General features: G+C 34.4%; 1 protein-coding gene across 2 annotated transcripts in view; it reads left to right on the top strand.

The window, feature by feature from the left end:
* The window catches only part of LOC132702506 (homeobox protein orthopedia-like), a 48,752-nt gene extending 30,058 nt beyond the window's left edge, over nucleotides 1–18,694 (top strand). For both annotated transcript variants that reach the window (XM_060671174.1, XM_060671181.1), the window contains exons 3-5: nucleotides 7,009–7,195; nucleotides 7,262–7,414; nucleotides 17,090–18,694. In XM_060671174.1, coding sequence (XP_060527157.1) covers nucleotides 7,009–7,195; nucleotides 7,262–7,414; nucleotides 17,090–17,403 — 654 coding nt within the window. In that variant the 3' untranslated portion in view covers nucleotides 17,404–18,694. The remainder of the gene's footprint in view (nucleotides 1–7,008; nucleotides 7,196–7,261; nucleotides 7,415–17,089) is intronic.
* Nucleotides 18,695–21,438: the final 2,744 nt, after the last annotated feature.

Below are 21,438 nucleotides of genomic sequence, written 5' to 3'. Positions count from 1 at the left end.
AACACATTTCTGAAGTTGATTCACAATAAAACAAATTTAATAAGTAATTTTGGTCAAAATAAGTGTGCTGCAGACTACTGTGCCCTGGGAAACTATAAAATGATCGGCAGCTATAAATATAGGTTATATAAATAGATAGCGATTTTGTTGTTATTTTTGACTAAATAAATTTTAAGCTTTAATGCTATTACTATTCAAATGCAGTAGAACAGTATTACAGAATTTAAAGTCGTTGAAACTCTCGGGAATTACTAAAAAACAACGAAAGGTCCGGACCGGACTTAAGAAGTGTTTCCTAAGACCATACGTCGAATCAAGAGGATAAAACCCCAATTTTAGAGATCAAATACCGAATGTACGACTCTGTACGACTTTTCCCAATAGGCGAAACATTGAAATCTGGGATAGCAAAATATGTTTGGTTCCAGCAACATAATATAAACTAATCAGAGGCATACATCGTCCGTATTGGGAGGTGCTAAAATTTAAAGAAACCGTCTTTACAACAAATAGTAGACGCGCTAGTGTTGGCGTACATGTGGACAGTTTCAGGGTAATTTAGTTTAGGCGCAGTATCTTGATAACTAATGTGTAATTTTCCAATTTACATAATTGATTTATATCAAAAATTATTTAAAACCACCTTAAAACGTCACTCAATGTTCGCAATGTTTTGCAACAATATAGACAATAGTTGTCAATTATGATCGACATTTTTAAATACCAAGTCGATATTAAAAAAAACAAAGTTTGCTTAAAGATCAAACCTTGTGTACGGTTCAACAAATATCTCATGACAGACAATAATTTTTCTTCATAAAACTATTTATTAATTGGATGCAGAAATAATTTAACATATCACATACAATTTCAATTTCGGTTTGCAGTCTTTCCAAGCAGAACGTCAACCTTTGTCACGCATTGCTACATAATAAATGTATAATATAAAATAATAAATAATATAATCGTATAAATGGTAATAAATAATAAACACATATGCTTCCTGGCTACCCCATAATATAGTAAACTCTGGAGAATTTTTAACACACAAATTATAATTTTTTAATACCTAACGGTTTTTTATAATTTAAAATTGATTAAAAAAATTCTACTTATAAATTTTATTTTTATTTTGTCTGTAATATCCCATCTATAAGATTTTTTTTCTGTTTATTCTTTATCATATGAGACACTTGTGGCGACAGGAAACCCTCCCTGCCAATATAAACACTCCTGCACAAATTTGCAGCAAATTGTTACAAGGCGCAAAACGTGTCCCATCTGTAATACAGATTCAAAAAAAATTGCCGCTAAACTAATTAGTATTTAGTTAGTAATAATGAAAAGGCTCTTTTCAAAATTGGGGTACACAAAATTAAGTCTTTTTGAGCGATTTTACATTGTCTAAAAGAGGACAAATTGGCACGGGCAACGTTTCGGCTTGGTGGCCGCCCTCAGGCGCACGTTGGTATGCTATCCGACTTTTTCCTTTTTTTGTTCAAATCACGACCCGTTTTCTTACGTAAAGTCTGTTCATAGATATAAGAAAGCGACTAACTGATACGAATTAAGGAAAGACCCGGGCAAGCTGTAAGGCCGAACAGGTTCGTACTTTGCTTAGAATTTAATTATTTGGGGTTTTGTTAGGAAAGATACTAAACAATAATATATCAGTATCACTATCACTATCATCGCCTGTTCTGATTATTATTTGTTCTATATTATTTGCAATATGGATATACGATTGATCTGCTTTTTCTATATGTTTAACAGAATTTACTCAACTTTGTGGAGGGATGTTAAAAACTTCGGTTTCTATAATTTTGAGGACATTGGAGTTAACAAGGGGAAAAACATTGTTACGACCCTATGCCCTAGATTTTTTGCATAATTATCACACATCCTTTATCCACATTATCCTTTTGTAGGTTCAAGCTTTGTAGAACCTCAATTAATTGCTTTTTGGTGTAATCTTCGTGAAAATAAATGTCGTTATTATACATGTAGTTTTGGATTGTTGATTTTGTGTCACATGACGAAGGAGTTTTAGTCAAGGGTCTACTGTGATAACTTGCATTGTCCATTACAATGACGCTATCAGGAGGAATGTTTGGAACTAGTTTGTTTTTAAATCAACTTTCAAATAAATCAGCGGTAGTGTCTTAATGGTAATCCAGAGAAGAATCTTTAATATTTTTCGTAGACAGAGAAAGTCCATTTGGAATCCAACCATCTTCAGAGCCAGCATGCAAAATAGTTATTCTTTTACTTCTTTTGGATGGCGCGTTTCTTTTACACTTATCAGTTGAGTCAATCCAACCCTTTTCCGGGTTATCATAAGTGTCGAACCAGGTTTCATCCAAGTAAATAATTGGAATTTGTTGTTCTCTGCAAAATCTATTTTTTTCTAGATATTCCAGTCACCATTTCCGAATTCTAAAATATGCCATTAAAACTTGCCTTTTGTCAATTTTTTTAAATCTAAAACCCATGTGTTGAATACACTTCCAGAAGATAGTTCTGCCACATTTAACACCGGTTTCATCTTTTTCAAGCCTTCTAATTAAGATATCTAATGTAGGCACGCTTTGTTCTACGTATAAATGGTAAATTTTACGCCGTATTATATCTTGATCACTTTCATCTACACTCGAGAAAATGTCAGCATCGCTTCTTTTTTTCCTCGCTGAAATGGGATTATTCACAATTTTCCATACAGTTGATGTTGGAATTTTAGTCAATGTGGCCGTTTCTTCTAAAGATGCTTGCTTGCTGGCACCACGTTCAATGAGAGTCAAATAAGCATTGTTTATAACTTCCTTAGTCTCAATTCTGTTAAACATATAGAAAAAGCAGATCAATCGTATATCCATATTGCAAATAATATAGAACAAATAATAATTAGAACAGGCGATGATAGCGATAGTGATACTGATATATTATTGTTTAGTATCTTTCCTAACAAAACCCCAAATAATTAAATTCTAAGCAAAGTACGGACCTGTTCGGCCTTACAGCTTGCCCGGGTCTTTCCTTAATTCGTATCAGTTAGTCGCTTTCTTATATCTATGAACAGACCATATCCGGATAAACCCGAACAACGGGGTGTAGGAAGAGATAAAATTAAATACGAAACTCTCTGGTATTCGAAAAGTCCGCGATATTTTTTAATAAAAAAAAGGAAAAAATAACCGGTCGGAGTGGGGGGGCGTGCTCTGACCTGTTTATCGAGCGATTCTCCCTCTCTCGTTCCGTAGCAACCGCCGCCGCCGCCTGCGACCCGCCTCCCGTCACGCTCCTAGAATATTGTTCCGCGTCTCTTCCATTTTCCGACGCCGCCGCCGCGATCGACGACTCGGAAAACTTTTACGGCTTTCAGAATTCGACGACAGCTTGACTAGATTCACTTTACGTGTTTCCGATTGATTTAACATTTATATCCATTTAACATTTTATACTCCGTATACGGTTTCGGGTCGAAACGCGAGAGGCTTTATATATTTATACGGTATTTGTATGGAAAATTTATATTATGTGGCGGGTTAATCGTTGTTTGTGTACTCGTTTATATAGTGTGTTCTAGCGAAAAACGAAACAAAGCAATTTAAAGTCAAAAACGTAAAGTTTTTTCTTTAAAATCGTCGGTAATTCAAATAAAAAAAAAAGATAAAATGTAAAACAGGTATATAGTGAATAACCCTATACTTTCAAAGTATTTTTTTTTAATTTAAATAAATTTCCAATTCCATTCCAATAAAATCCATTCTTTGCTATTAATAAAAACTATTTCAAAAGTTATAAAAAATAGCTACAACTCAACAACTTAAATATCTCAATAAATTAACTATAATAACAAAATCCGCCATTTTGTTTTTTTTTGTTGTTGATTAAAATTTCTGGGGATTTGTTTTTCGAAAATATTAATATGTATAAATTTATCGTATTTAAATATTTTTGAAAAAAGATTTTCTATTAAGAAGGCAAATATTTTTTTAAACTTTTTCTTCTTCAGGGTTATTCATTATAATTTGACACTCACCTACACTGTTAATTTTGAAACATAGAAAAAAAGTGCAGATTTTTGCTCTATTACCTTATGCAAATGTCGTAAAAAATCAAACGACGATCGCAAGCTGTCAAAAGGACAGCTACATCTTTTTTTTTAATGGAATGCCCTATATATTATAAGCTTAAATCGTAGATCTTTTTTTCCTGCTTTCAAAAACATATAATTTATTTAGCCGTTTTTGAGATATTTCAATTTAAAAATAATTATCGTTTAATTTCTGGACAATAACCAGATTGTTTAAAAATTATCAAGTCTGCCTTGATAGCAACCATATTATCTATGTTTGCAATTGTTTTAACAATGTTCTAGTTTTGACAACTAATCAGAACTAAAGATATACAGCGTAAGTTAACTTAACTTAAAAAAGTCAAATAATAAAATTATATTATTCAAACAATAAAAATATCAATAATTGATGCTAAACATTTTCCACATAACCTCCATTATTTTCTATACATCGGACAATATTTTCTTTCAATTTCCTGTTAATACACGAGTTGTATAAAACCAGGGTTACCTCCGTTTAGATGTTGTAAAACGATATTAAGTCTTTCTCTTATCACCTGTAAACTTTCAGGCCTATTATAATAAATTCTGTTTTTTAAGTATCTCAACAAAAAAATGTCACAAGGATTCAGGTCCTATCCAAAGTCTATATTTATTATGTAGATAATGGGTAGCCGGTTGGACATTATGTGGAGGTGCGCCATTCCTAATTTGCACATTTTTCAACCTTCGTGTACAATTTGTCTGACCACCATATTGTTCAACATACCACACCATACATTAACTAACATCCATCCCTGGATTTTACTGCCTGCAGTAACCTAAAAATGACTTTTCTTTCTATTAAATACACCGGCTGTTGTGAACGAAGCCTCCCCCGTAAATATTATTTTGTTTAGAAAATTTTCATCTTTTTGAGATCTTTTATTTCCATTTACGTGCAAAATTCAAGTCTCTGCGTTTTATATTCACCGGTTAAATTTTGCACTGGACGCAACTTTTGATATTTTAGCTTCGTTGAATTTTACTCAAGGACTTTCCGGATAATTTTTTAACGTCAGATATGGAGTATTAAGGATTTTCTAAACAATATGAAATATAAAAATTAAGAAAGTAAAACTCAAAGTGATGATGTCAAGTGTCTTAATAGTATAATTTACCTTGAAAGTACAGTAATATATTGAGGTCTTCATGAAAATTTCTTTATATTGTGCGGGTCTTTAAATGTACTTATTGAAGGAACTCTTTTACTCGGGTATATTTGTCGATATTCTCTTTTAACCCCTTCAACATTATGTACGTTTGAATAATACAATTTTATTATTTGGTGTTTTTCTTCCTCAGTTAACCCATTTGAAATATCTTAAGTTATTTAACTTACGTCGCAGATCTTTACTTTTGAATAGTTGTCAAAAGTAGCACATTGTTAAAACAATTGCAAACACAGATAATATGGTTGCTAACAAGGCAAACTTGACCATTTTTAAACAATTTGGCTATGGTCCAAAAATCGAATAATAATTATTTTTAAACTGAAATGTCTCAAAAACGACTAAATGAAATGTCAATAATCTATATGTTTTTGAAATCAGGAAAAAAGATCTATGATTTAAGCTAATAATATATAGGACATTCCATTAAAAAAATGATTTTGCTGTCATTTTGACAGCTTGCGATTGTCGTTTGTTTTTTCTGACATAAGATAATAGAGTAAAAAATCTTCAAACTATTGTGTTTACACTTTTTTTTTATTTTTAAAACTAACTGTTGGGTTAACCCTAGTAAATTAGGGTTATTCTATAAAGATTTTTAGAATTTACTTACCACCACCAAAACAGGTCGCACCACTAACAAATGTCCAAATTGGACAGAAAATATTCAAAACTAGTGTTCATAGTCAGGTAACCAGGAAATTAATTTCTAATGCTGCTTTTTTGAAATTCTCGGGTTGGCATTTCTGATTTTTGACCGAAATTTCTCCAAAACTCGCGAGCGTGCGGTGGGTAAATGTGGAGTTATTAACGCCCCCGTTTCAATCGCTTTCCAAAACTGCAAAATAAATTATTAGATTTTTCAATTCCTAGCAGAATTCTCAACATTTATTATGGTTTTATGTTTAGACCTTGCCGTTTTGGAGATATTTAATATAATTATAATATTAAAAAATGGCCGAACGATATCCTACAATTTCAATTAAAAACTTTCATAATTATTAACCAATAAGGACCTTAACAAGATCTAACAGTTTCAAAATGTGCACAGATCGAGAAAAGTATGTCGAGGTCGCTGTTTAGAAATGAAAATTCGGACTGTGCAGGTTAATTTGTAATATTTAGACCAAACTCGTAGCATCTGTGACACAAAATTATTTTTTAATTCTAAATACGAGATTATTATAACAATAAATAGCTTCTATTTGACAAAAAAAAGATTTTCGCCGGTTTTCCCAATTTGACTTTAATTCTCTTTTTTTTTTCAAATTATATCAATTTATAAGATAAAGGGTTGTGTACAGCGTAAACGTGAAGAAAATAATAAAATATAAAATTTCAAGTCCAAAATTTTCAAATTTTTGGTAATTACATTTTTTCCGCGCAAGTCTGTTTAATCTTTACGATTCATCGATTCACGATTCATCTTACTCTATTCATGGCTGCCCTGCTCGTGAAGGAGGAACCAATTTATGATTTCTAGGCATAAACCGTTAGGCTAAAATTGTCGATAAAATTGCATTCTAAACATAGATTTTCAAAGGGTCGTTGTTTATTTCATTTTAATTTTTAATTATTATTTCTATTTCTTTGTTTTTTTGTGCGGTATGTGTAATACTCCACTGAAATGGTTTATACTGCCAATAATGTAATTGTGTTGGCCAAAATCGGGACACTAATATTATTGTTATTACTATGATTTCATTATTTTCTCATGTGCAGGTCTGGTTTCAAAACAGGAGGGCCAAGTGGAAGAAACGCAAGAAAACTACCAACGTCTTCCGTACCCCTGGAGCTCTTCTCCCTTCCCACGGGCTGCCGCCCTTCGGTGCGATGGGTGACAGTCTTTGCGGGTCTGGGATGTTCACCACCTCCGATTCTAGATGGGGTGTCGCCGGCATGGCCTCCAGTACGTGCTCAACTTGTGATTAATGTTTTTCATTTTCAAAAAAATCGTTTTTTTTAACTTTGCAAGGTCTGGGTCAACTTGGTCAAGGTTCGGTGACGATGGGAGGTTTCGCTCAATCTTTAGGACAATTAAATCAGGGTTCCGGTTTGAGTTCCGCGTTACCGATCAGCAGTACTGCCGGTACCGTTTACCAGCCGCATTACGGACTTAATTCGCTAGGTAAGACAGAACTCTGTGTTTTTTAAAAACTGTTGCGCTTACTTACAGAGAAAGGTCTGGTCGTTCTAAACCCGTAAGATTTTTTGTTGTTAAGCCATTAAATAATGTAGTTTCCCTACTTCGGTAAAAATTGATACGCAGCAGTGATTTTCGAGCATGCTGCGTATCAATTCATCAACATTTCATCTACTAACATGCACTTTGCGCCATTTTCCAAGCGATTTCTACACACTTAACTTGTTTTCCCCGAACATTTAACGAGATCTTGGCATATTTTGAGAAAATACTGCCCCAAAAATGGCGCAAATTTATTAACGATCTATTAGCGACAATATTGGTTGTTAAGGGATAAAGTGATAATAATTTTTTTTTAATTGTTCACGGACGCACACTGATCGGATTGAGCAAAAACTTGCCAAGAAACACTATGGACCGAGAAAGAAACTGTGCTACCTGTTCAGGACATCAGATGGCAGATTTTATCCCAAAAATTAGCAATTTTTGTAAGAATTAGATGGTATATAACTGAAGAGTTAAAATAAATAAGAACTAAAAGTTCAGATTTTCACGAAACTATATATTTTGAGATGACAACACCGTGTGTTTATCAAATGTTTGATTTGATAAAGACACGGTGTTGTCGAAACAATTGTCATGTCAAAATATATAATTTCGTGAAAATCTGAACTTTCAGTTCTTATTTATTTTGATAAATGGATTTTCATCAAGTAAAAGCCACCTCAGTTCAATAACTGAATAGTCGTTATTGTTTTGGAATATTTTTTATATTCTGAGTGTCCCAAGGATTCATCATCAAAATCCCCACTTACAGATCAGATTAGTTGCTGTAATATTTAGCTTTACCAGTACAAATCCGGGATAGCCCACAGTCTATCCTATATTATCTGGTATTTCATTCACAGAATCGGACTTTTCCCTTCCAAAATTTTATGGCAATATGTTTTCTTTAACCTGGGATCTTATTAAATATACAGGAATTTGTTTATTTTGCGTCATTTACGAGTGAACCACTTAACTTTGTGTAGGCTGATTTCCGTTCTTTGAAAGCTTTGGGATATTTTCATGGACTGGTAGTTATATACTTCTGGATTCTGGATTCATTAATGTTTTATAGTGCTCCATCATTCATTTACCGCAGCATGAATTTAACACCTGCGGACACTTATTTTGCAGTTGAATTGTTTGAAAGCGCTTTGCCCGCACACTGTAACCATTAAATTTACAGCTTCTGTTTGCAGCAGCAATAATTTTCTTTTGCTATTAGATATTGAGGAACAAAATTCAATTTTTATTTAAACTTTTTTTTTATTAAAAATTTATATTTCCTGCCGCAAATGGTATTCCATTTCTTCTTAAAACATGATTTAAAGTTTGCAATTCTGTATTTAAGACTAACTAGTAGCTATCTAATTGCATGTTTATAATAAAATATGATAGGATTTCCATTGACAATAAAAAGTTCGCGGTATGTTAAAACGGCGTCTTACATTGGTCTAAAAGTTTATCATCAGTAATCATTTTTCGTATTTAAATTGAATAATAATCATATTTTGATCGATTTTAAAAAAGAAATGACAAAATCTGAACAACTAAAAATTTAGAAGTAAAAGAAATGTTTTTTAAATATGCAAAAAATTAAATCCCTTAATCCCTGTTTTGCAAAATTAAAAAACTGTGACATATATGTATTGAAAGATTCGACTTCTTTTAAGAATATGTAACAATAATCCGAGTACAGAGCTAAATTAATCAAAACAAAATAAACTATAGAAAAGAAAATACCGTTGAGATCCATTCGCATTTCCCGGTACATAATTCCGCGTAGATAACAGATCTCAATTAATGAGCACATATTTAAATCACATATACATGACAAGAAAAATTTAAGGGTGACTTGAACATAATGTGCGCATTGACTCTTGGAATCCATACTTACGGAACTAATGCCACAGAGTCAATTTTGTTATGGATTAAGTGATGTAAAAATTTGCCAGACAAATATAGTTGGGACGATTTGTGATGGCTTAGCCGGCAGACACTCAGAAAAAAATAGATTGTTCATCTTGCTTCCACTTATACTTAAAACGTAAATGTTTGCCCTGATCAATGCAAGACAACCGTCATTAACAATCAAGATTGTATTACTCGGGAGTAAGAGGGACAAAATCTGTTATACTTGGCATTAACTAGTACCCCCACACTCAGAAATTGATTCATGTAATATTTATATAATAATAGAACAGGCGGTTCCTTAGATGAAAAAATTATGATAATTTATTATATGAAGTATTGTCCGAAAAGTCTGTCTATGCAATAAAAATTAAAACAATAGGAAAAAATTCCGAAAATTAATAGTATATTATGCAACAAGTGACTTAAAGAGTTTATCGAACGTGTTGCATAGTATACTGTTTCTACGATCGTTAGTTTTTGGGCAAATTTTCGCAAAACACGAATACATTCACTGACATAGCCGTCAGAACTGACAAACGCCAAACTTCAACCCGTACGGTAAAATCCCGGAAATGTCCGGATTTGTGGGAAACGAAACTGGCGTGGTAAAGTGACGCTTCCCGCACCCCAAATCGGTGTATAATTAGGTATTTTTTAGACGAAATTAGAAAAAAAATATCATACTGTATAAATTTTAAAGAGTCATAAGTAAATATACAAGTAAACCATATTTAGTTTATATTTAAGATTGAAACATCTTCATCATCAGAGCCAAAATTGGAAATGCTACTACCAGAAAATGATGCTTCATCTACATTAATAACTAGTGGTGGTACCGTTACATTAAGTGTATTCTCTTTTTCTCAGTTTTATTTTTTTATATTTTATGAATGTGTTATGCAATTGAACTTTTTTTTTGGTAACTGCCTGGAGAGCTGCCTGCCAAACAAATACTACTGCAATATCATCGTGCCTTGCCTCACTTACAATATTTTTATTAAAAAATATTTTGCACTGAGTCTACACCAATTCTATGGCGTTAGATATACAATGGTAAGGAATCTATCTTAAAGCTTGATGACTCATTTCGGCAATTGATGCGTTTGTAGCATACGGCATATTTGTTTTGTAATTTTTGACAATTTTTAACAACTCACATTTTGCCAATTGGTAAATTCTTCTTTTCTTGTTGATGCACTTATTACACTTTCACTAAATCTGGAATTAAAGACGACGACCTTTCGAGTTTCTGTAGCAATTTTCAGCAATGAGACCCGGTTTTGTAGTGGAAACGATTGTAATTATAATATTGTATAAACTCTGAAGAAGTCAACAGGAGGAATCCAAAAGTTTTGTAAAAAGCATTACAGTAGCCTGTAGAAGTTTCTTTGAAAAATTAGTTGGTTTGATGTTATTCCAAACCATTCCCTTAAGTTTTCTCCCTTGACTCCTTGTGCGCTAGATCTTTCCTTCCATCTCATATTTAGGTCCTCTGAACACCTGGCCAAAGTATTCCATTTTTCTTCTTTTTAGAGAGTTAATTATTTCCTCCTGTTTCTCTGTAGCAGTTTCAGATTGGAAACCCTGTCAGTCCATGAGATTATCAACATTCGCCGATAACACCATCCTTCAAAAGCCCCGATCTTTTCCATATCTGCCTTTTTCAGTTTCGATGCTTCTGATCCGTAAAGTAATGTTGAAAAAACGTAATATCGAAACATTCTTATTCTCAATCCGAAATTTATATCTCTGCTGCAAAGAAGCTTTTTGATCTTTACAAATGCACTTCCGGATGAGTTATACTCGTTTCAATTAAGATATTGTCAGCCATTTAAAAGTACTTTTTTGTTATTTTTAACCATTTTTCATTAAATTTAATTTATTTAAAAAAAGTGAACCAGCATGTGAAAAAGTTAGTCCCGTTCGTACCGTTCGGAAATATCGAACGTTGCGCACCCTGTAAATGAAACGACGCGGGTCGGTTAAGCAAAAAATGTCTACCAGCCTCGACATCACCACGGTGTACCGAAAACAAACAAAACGTCACGTTACTTTTGGCACCTCCGTTCGAAAGTAACAACTCGGTGCGGTATTCAGTGGCGCGGCGGGGGCGGCCACGCCGGGGCGGGTGGGGGACAGGCAACGCAATTAGCGGCGATTAGACGTGGGGCCAGGTCTCGTTACCCGCTACCGAAATACACCTTATTTAAGCCTATAATTGATACGGTAAACTCGGACTCTTGTTTGCGATAGTTCTATTCATACAGCTCGCGGCCATTATTGCTATATACACGCTCTCTCGAGTCCACATAGATATATAGAGAAAAATCACCTACTTAGAGGTCGTCATTGTTCGGTTCCGGATTTTAACACTTTTTCGTTTTCGTCATCGTCGTCGACTTCTGACTTTTCATACTCGGGTTGTTTTGTTACGAAACGTTGTTTGTTTAGGAATTAAATCGGGATAAACAGCGGAGGCCATTTTCGAGAAAAACTCTCCGCGAACGAATCGAAATTCACCAAACGATACCTTGAAACTAAAATAACTTCCGCCGTCTTTTACAAAAAGGATAACGATTTCACTATGATGCCGGAAAATGTTCAATTATCATATATTATTTACATTTTCTAGAGTTTAATTTTCCCTAAAATGTTTGGTAATTAGTGTTTAGATATGGTAGAATGTGCAAAAATATAACGCGAGTCGTAAGGCTATACTTTATGCAAACCTAAATCACATAATGATGTGCAAAATTGATAATCTTGTGTCTAATTAAGTCGGCATTCCTAAGACCTGTATCAATGTTTTATTACACTTGACTAAAATGTACATATCATAATATTTTATTCTACCTATGAAAAGATAAACATAATAACATAACCTAATACAAAAAGAAGCCGGGAGGCAGTTAAATTGTTAAAGTTATAAAAAGCATAACATCACGGAGGAGAGATTTTTCTTCAAGAGAATTAAACGAATTAATTTTTGGAGAGAGAACCGACGAGTTTAATGATAACATAAAAACAATAGCTTCAACAATAGTTCCATACTGGGAAGTATAAAGCGCAATTATTATTTTTTAAATACTAATCGTCAGGTACTGGATTAAGAAGGGGCAATCAGAGTGAGGTAGGGGAATATATTTTTCACTAAGCAGTAGTTTCTGTAATAGTCTTTTAAATCGTTGTATGTTTAGTTTTTTTAATGTTAGGGGAAGTCCATTGTACAGGCTATACACGTTTTATAAAGAAGCTTCCTCTAAATAATGTGTTAGAGTGTTGTGGTGGGGTTATCAGACCTCGAAATCTCAGATTTTGACTATGAATATCAGTTCGATATTTGATACGATTCGACAAATACGTAGGCGTTCCCGACAAATAACCTTAGGCATTTTCTGATGCTATAAACGAATCTCAAACAGGATTTTTGAACTTTCTTCTTTGTATTTCAAGTTTTCGTTTGCTTAGAACTTTTTATAAAGGTTTTTTCATAAAACCAAGAATCTAAAAGTTTCCTATATGGTGCCGACTTTATTCGATGCCATCGCTACGTATTTCAGAAGCTTTTTTAAATTGTATAATTTCTCTGGGCGATATTTTCAAAAATTTATACTTATTTTTCCTACATCGTTAAATAAACTCCAAAGTCTTTTAAATATTTGGATGTTTTTGTACTAATTTGATTTTTTGGTGGCCAATCTAACTCTCTTTTTGACCGCTTTCAATAAATTCGAGTTTATAAATCTATTCGGTGCCTCAAAAAATGTATATATATATATATATATATATATATATATATATATATATATATATATATATATATATATATATATAAAACACTTCGAAGTGTTCGAAGTGTTTTCGGAGCGCGAGCATTGAAGATGCCAAGTGAGATTTTGGCGAACCGTCTGCAGGATTCCAGTCGGATGCAAGATTTGCAGGATTCCAGTCGGATGCAGGATTCCAGTCGGAGTTCAACGAGCGAACGGATGATATCCCGGAATATAGTGTCATCACATTTTTCCATCCGTGAATCAATACGTGAGAATATATATATATATATATATATATATATATATATATATATATATATATATATATATATATATATATATATATATATATATATATATATATATATATATATATATATATATATATATATATATATATATATATATATATATATATATATATATATGATGACACTATATTCCGGGATATCATCCGTTCGCTCGTTGAACTCCGACTGGAATCCTGCATCCGACTGGAATCCTGCAAATCTTGCATCCGACTGGAATCCTGCAGACGTTTCGCCAAAATCTCACTTGGCATCTTCAATGCTCGCGCTCCGAAAACACTTCGAATACTCGGAGCGCGAGCATTGAAGATGCCAAGTGAGATTTTGGCGAAACGTCTGCAGGATTCCAGTCGGATGCAAGATTTGCAGGATTCCAGTCGGATGCAGGATTCCAGTCGGAGTTCAACGAGCGAACGGATGATATCCCGGAATATAGTGTCATCACATTTTTCCATCCGTGAATCAATACGTGAGAATATATATATATATATATATATATATATATATATATATATATATATATATATATATATATATATATATATATATGTATACATTCCATTTTTGTGGTGTCGTTTCTGGTTATTTTACTTAATAATTAATGACTAGTTGTCTAGACAGAAGTTTCCTTTGTTTTACTATTTTCTATCTGTGGCTAACATGTGGTGCTCTAGTTGTCCAAGGAGTATTGTGCCCCCTCTGCTGTTAGAGTTTAATTGTTTTTTCTTGTTTTTGTGATAGAGTGTTTATTCCTTGTGTTTTAAGCTTGACTTAACAATAAAAAGCCACTATTCAATGAGCATTTATATCTTTTATTGCTCCCTCTATATTAGTCAATATTGGGCGATCCTGTAGTTATTTTGTGCAAGAAGCTACCAGTAGCCCGTTACTGTCCTTATACTTTATATATACTTTATAACTATTTTTACAGATAATACATAGAATAATATATGGTAAATTGCGTAAACGTCAAGAGAAGCTCTGTTTGGTGTGCAGGTTGGTTCAGATGTGGGGACCTCTATTGGGATCAAAGTGCAGTAGTAAAAATTGTACCGTATCTGAGCGATGATATAAAGAGGGGGTTGCGTCAGGATTGCATTCTGTCACCTCTGTCGGTCTACTGATAAATTAAAAAACATCAGATACGCCGACGACAGATTACTAATTTAAAAAGTATATGATTATTTGCACAAATCTCTCTCACCTCAGAATGATGGCATTTATATGGAGCACCTCTCGAGCAAGTTGAGAAATAGCGGCACCGATAAATGGGACCCATGTAATGAAATTAAAATTAGAATTGAAACAGCACGAGCAGCCATCGTAAAAATGAAAAAAGTTTTCTGTTACGTGATTCCTGTGCTTCTTTATTGCATGTCATGGGTAGTCACTGACGCGCTGATCAAGCGTCTAGAAGCATTCGAAAAGTGGATGTACCGTCATCTACTGAAGATCCTCCCAGCTCGATAGAGTAAAAAACTCAGCATTGCTAGAGCGAACGAATAAACATTCGGAGATAATTCTAACCATCAAGCAGCGAAAGCTAGAATACTTTACTTTGGTCATAACACGCGTCACCCGCAAAAAGTAAGCGAGCAAGAGAGGCTCTGGAAGGAGAAGCACGTCTTGGTTAAAACATGTAAGACAGTCCTCGGTCGAACTGTTTCGTACAGCTGTCAATAAAGCAATAATTGTCAATGTGGTGGCCAGCCTCATACTTAACAATCGTTAAATGGTCGCGGCACTATAAGAAGAACTGCACTGTGCGCAATTTTCTTTCTAATCGGAGATCTTCGCACCTTAACTCGATTAAAATGCCACATCCTAGATTGGTTGAAAACGAGATTTCAAATGACCGCGCATGCGCATCGTCGCTTCAAGAATTCCCGTATTCCGCAGTATAAAAAATTTAGAATAGCTAGGTTTTCCAGACCTCTCCAGAAATTCTAAATGGACGATCGATCGGTAATCACTCTGTGCGCTAATCTCTTACAATTAGTAGAAAAGTAAATAAAATTGTACTGTCATATGTGAGATGTTAATCGCGTTGACAAATAACGAATAATTTTGTTTACAGCCTCTAATGATTTTGTTGTTACTTGTTTAAAATTACAAAAAGACTGGACTTCGGGGGAGGTATATAAAGGTTATATAATGTATGGCCCGTAACCGATAGCTCACATATCCAGTGGTGCGCGGAAACACCGCATAATCTCAAACATTGAATTTATTCGTAGAAATAGAAGATCGCCCGCATGAATTATTGATGAACGTATAAACGCAAACAGGTTTCAGTTAAATCAACATTTATCTGCCGTGTTTGTTTAAACGTTTTAACGCCCTCCCCCCCTTTCGCTTAGGCGTCGATGCTTTAGGTTCGCTGTTTCCGACGTCCGCATTTTCCCGGTCAGCGGCGTCCGTTATCAATATCGAATTCGACGATCGCATTTAAACGCGAGTGCTAAACGTGGCACAGCCCAATCGTTTATCGGTAATATACGATATAAAACTTAATTAGACATCTGAGACGGTGATAATGAATTATTATAGGCGCTAAATGATTCTTACTATTAATTAACGGTTGTTTAATTTATTCCCGGCTAAATGCCGATAATTAACCGGGGAGCACGCGAGCACACTCGTTTATAGTATTCGGCATTATTTCTTGCAGTGGCGTGCCGTGTCATCAGTATTCGTTGATTATCCAAAAAAAGATTTTTTTTGTTGAAATAGGTTTTAGTGTCAATGTATTAAAATTTCTTGGTTTCATCGGCCAAATAAAACAAAACTAGTAAATACATTGATTGCGGATTCCTTCTGGTATACGTATATTGAGAACTTCTAATCATACAAAAATTCCATTTGGGAAACTTTATTTCAACCACCTTTTTTTACGAATTCCTTCCAAATCCTGCATGGGGAGTCCCAAAAACCAAAAAGTCACCAAAAGACCAACCAACCTCCTAACCTTATATCATGAAAATCCCTAGTTGCCTTCTGTCTGGGGTTACAAAGTAAAATACACAAAAATAATGCAATAAAGATTTAAACTTGCGCGCGTTAGATGGCGCTATTTAACTTTAAAAATAAATTCAAAAATTAATACTACAACAATATTTTTTTATAAGACATCCGTTTCGGCTATAAGTAGCCATCTTCAGGTCTTCACCTTCACGGTATTAAATACCTTTATGAATATTGCGGAAACCAAATAAGAAGATGCCCACACATGATCTATTTACCGTTTATGAAATTCATAGAATTCATACTCTTAGAAGAATGAAATTTGATGGATATTTGTGAGAATGCGTTCCATCGGATGCTGTTTCTTGTATAATTATTAATTCGATCCAAAAATTCCTATTATGATATATAGGTGAGAGTTATTGAGACGGGCTTTTGATATATAAACATCAGCTCTGCTGCACCGCCAACAAGTTTGTAATTCCTCGCTTAAACATAACCGTCTAACCTTACATTTCGAGATTCCTTTTTTTCATTCCCTCAAACCCACCCGTGTTTTCGCACACCATTTTACAACGTCATCACGTCTACCTCCATAGGCATCCTGCTCTACCCCCCATCGGTGTTTGTTTACACGATTGATTTACGCGTTGCAGGTGATAGCATGATGACGTACTGTAACAATGGAGGAGGCGGAAACGGAGGAAACGGTGGCGGCGGCGGTGGCGGCGCGACGGGGGGCGGCACGGGCCCGTCCTCGCCGCCGCAGATCGCGTGTGCGGGCGGAGGCGGCACCCCTCCCGTGTCGTCGGGAACGTCCCCCAATGGGGCGGGTGGAGACCAGGACGACGACGTGTGGCGTGGCCACAGCATAGCCGCGTTGCGACGCCGGGCGTCGGAATTGAACGCCGCTATCCCATCTTATCTGCAAATCAACTACGACACACACAATAACGCATCCGTATACTGATTTAGCTGGCTAGCTGTTAGCTGGAGGTCGAACTCGTCTGCTGTAGATAAATTTGTAATTATTTTTGTGGTCGGTGATTTGCGAAACGGGAGTTCAGGGTTCCCCCTGTTTACCTGGGAAACCTGGAAAACTCGGAGAGTTTGGAAGCCGACTAGAAAAGATCAAGGAGCCTGCTTAAATTGACCAAAGTCAGGGAATTTAATGACATAACTTGGAAATTTTAGTAATTGAATACATTCGATTTTTCATTCAACTTTGATAACTGAAGTTTAGTTGGCTGATTTTTCTTCTATTTGTAGTAATGGGAGGCTACCAATTCTAAAATCTGTACAACCAAAGGCATTAAATCAAGTTTAATATCTTTGCGTATATAGATTTTAATAATTATTATCTACCATCATTGTGCAACTGTCCATAATATGCATTATTTAGTTCACGAACGAAATCAGATTTCGCTGAAAATATATCGCTTTGAGCGCCTCCAAAAAGTCGCAATGATCCGATGACAGTCCAATAAAAACTGTAAACACGCAAATGTATTTTAATTCAATTTTATTTGCAAAATGTTAATAAGCTGCTTGGGAAAAATGTTTTTCACATACGCCGACAATATGGAAAGCGCAATTGTTGCAAGTAGTACGTTTATATCTACGTTAGATGGCGTGTTGTTGCGGCCTCCTTCAATCCCATTATACAATAATCAAAAATATTGGCCATATTTTGTCCAATTTTTTCCAAAAATTTTTTTAAGTGACGAATGGAGATAGGAGTGTAAAATTCGTATTATTTGTTCTGTTTCTTTACCGTAAAATCTGGTAGCCGGCGAAACGTTGCAAATTTTTCTACTAGTCTATCGGTGTAATGTTTTGTTTTATATTTAGTTCGTTTTATGTTTATCCAAGCTTGTTAAAAATTACGTGGCGGCGAAAGCGAGTTTTCGCATGCCTCGTACAGATGGCGCTCCGTTGATTTGTAGTGAAAACTATTGGTCCGCGACAGAGACGCCATCATGACGAATTAGAAAACGAGACGCGAGTACATACTTGACGAGTATTAAACTTAGATAAGGGGTTGAGTGGTTCTGGTCTCGCGAAAAGTATACGATGTAATAATAAAATATCTGTACAAAGTGTCATTTATATAAATGGTGTAAAAATTTAGTGTATTTTATTATAAGCTTTAATTTAGATAAGTAAGAACACAAGGTGTCGTGTTTAATATGATATAATAATTATATTATAAATAATGTGTATACCAGAGGTTTCAGTAGTATACGTCGTTGTTAAATGAGAAATAAACAGGTATTATTTAAGTAATGTTTTTTTTTCTTCTTTTTGGCCTCTTTTTCTTCAAACTCTGCAACAATGACACAAAGTCACTATCGAAATGATCAGCTCACAAATAAACCTACCGGGCCAATTCTTATCTAAGCCTTGGTGCAATAGAGCGCCATCTCTCGGTGTGAGGCGTTAAATGTGGACCAAAATTCAACATGAATGCGCAATCTACGACCGGAATAAACGCTGTTTGACACAAATATTTATTACAACTTCCTCGGGTTTAACTATTTTTCGTGTGTTAATATTTTTCGAAAATACATTTGCATTTGTAAAATAATAAATTGTTATTAAGATATAGCGGTATCGTAGCAAACGCGTGGCGTAACCTTTGCCTATAAATAGGAACTAACGACGATGATTTGTTTCAAACAATCGATAGTAAAAAGTCCCCGCTATTTCAAAATAGACACTTGTAGTACGTGTCGCCATCTACACGCGAGAAACAAGACTGAAACCGTGCGCAGATTTACGAAACACTTCTGTAACTCCGGATTAAAGACCTTTGTACTAGATGGCGCTGTATCTATATAGTTTATAACAGTTGATTAGGTAGATTCTATATTTTAAAAATATAAACAATGGTTTTTCAGTCCCTAAAATTGTGACGTTTCCTGTGATGTGGTGGCATACTAAATTATGGTTAGACCGAAATATGGTTATTAACGTACCCTTCAACACTATTACTCAATGGTTGCAATTGCTGCCCTTATTAAATATTTAGACATCGTCTAGCATGATAAAAACCGAATGATTTCGGCTAAGTAATCGGCATTGGTAAATTTTTCACGGTGAACAATAATATGCATGTGTAGAAAAACCCGGTAAAAGCGTAACTTAGCCGATTCGACACGTTTTCTAATTTTAAGTAAACGGGTCTATGGAAGCAGACGTCATCTAAAGCTAGATCGCCTTTCATTAGATTACGTAAGACTTCCAAAATTTCGCGAAACCACATTAACGTTATCCCACAGAAACAAGAAGTAGGTATAGCTCCACAATGCGACAAGTTAATTTAAAACTTAAGTTGTCGATTACTAAGTTTAACCCATCTTTTTTTTGCTTCCTTTTTGTTTTATTTTAAGTCGTTTACTGGGAACTATTGATGTATACTTGAACTGTGAACTTTTTAATTAACTAAACCCTGAACTCTAAACTAAACGTAACTGCACTTTCATTATTAGTTTGAAATTGACTTCAAAAGGTACTTTTAGACCAAGTAACTTATAAGTTGCATATTTCTAAGATTGTGGTGCTATGGAAATCAGGTGGTGCTATGGAAATCAGAGTGTATTTTCGTTTGCCAAAGTTGAGGTTAGAAAATTTGTCAGCAAAGACAAAAAAACAGTTTTTTTTTTAAATATCTGGCTTTTTTCTTTAATCGTTTGGCGCCTCGAAAAAGTTTTGCAGCAGAAAATTGTTTTTGTTTCCCTTTTTCTACCTAATTTGTAAAACCCGGATTTTTTTATTTAAAAGCAGTATTCGACGGCACTGCGAAATTAATCTAATTCAATCACAATTTCAATTACGCAGTTTGTTAATTTTATTTAACCGCGGCTGACTATCGCAGTTATTTTCGAATGTCATTACGCCAATTGATGTTAAATAAATAAATACGATTTACCAACTGGATTGGTTGCCGGTTGTGGTTTTCGCGTATATTTTTGCTTTCAGTATTCCATATCGTTTAGTTCTATTTGGCCTGCTACCCGGCAATTGCACCTAATTTTTTTATTTGCTAGAAATATTCATTAGTAGCTTTAGAACATACCTGTCAAATATTTTTGAAACACACTAACTCATAATGCATCCGAAGTTTTTAAAAGTAAGAATAAAGAAAGAGTGGGCCTTCTAAAATCCTTCTTCAGTCATAATTGAAATTGTATTAAAATTGATTAAAATAATTAAATAAGTACACTCCAAACTCCAACGAAGTAAACAACCTGAATGCCACAACAATACCGTAGAATCCATAGATAAAGAGTTTAGATTAGTATAACAATTCTCACCGACTGACAACTTATTTCAAGGACTCTGGATGAACTTTAAGTCTCCAATTTTAATATAAATAATCTTGCTAAAAAAGGATTAATGATGTTTTCCCTCAAATTTCAAATTAATGCAAGGAGTCTATTCACGAGGTTTCAAATGTATGAACCGACAACCTTTTTGTGAAATCGGCTGTCGACGGAAATTGATCCTACGGCTTCCTGTAAATTGCAATAACAGGTCCAACATATATAAATTGATATTGATGAGCATATTTATTGCCCAAAAAGGAAACGGAAAAGTATCGAATTGTCTTATCAAGTTTCTGTACTCTCAGCATTAGGTATTAGATAGCTATACAGTATTCGAAAAATAGACGGAAATTTTTAATAGGTCGATTCCTTGTTAAAACATATCAAAAATTGTGTATAAACATGCAGTCGATATAAAGGAACGATTCAGATGCTAATTTAGCCCTAATGGATTTAAATTATTGAGTCCAGTCTAGTCCATAACATAAAGTAGACTACAACAAATATTGTAAATATCCACCACCCATTTCCGTACAGCTTCTCACTCGACGAATTTTTGAACGACGAACACTAAAATTCGAGATCTATTTCTCATCTCTTCCCAAGCATTTACGATTTTATTTCTTAACTATTCTATTCTATCTATGGGAGTAGAGTAAACCATCGTCTTAAGGTCT

Source organism: Cylas formicarius, unplaced genomic scaffold, assembly GCF_029955315.1.
Source record: "Cylas formicarius isolate icCylForm1 unplaced genomic scaffold, icCylForm1.1 PGA_scaffold_10__41_contigs__length_53128322, whole genome shotgun sequence".
NCBI lineage: Eukaryota > Metazoa > Arthropoda > Insecta > Coleoptera > Brentidae > Cylas > Cylas formicarius.
This window is presented reverse-complemented; position numbering and strand designations above follow the sequence as displayed.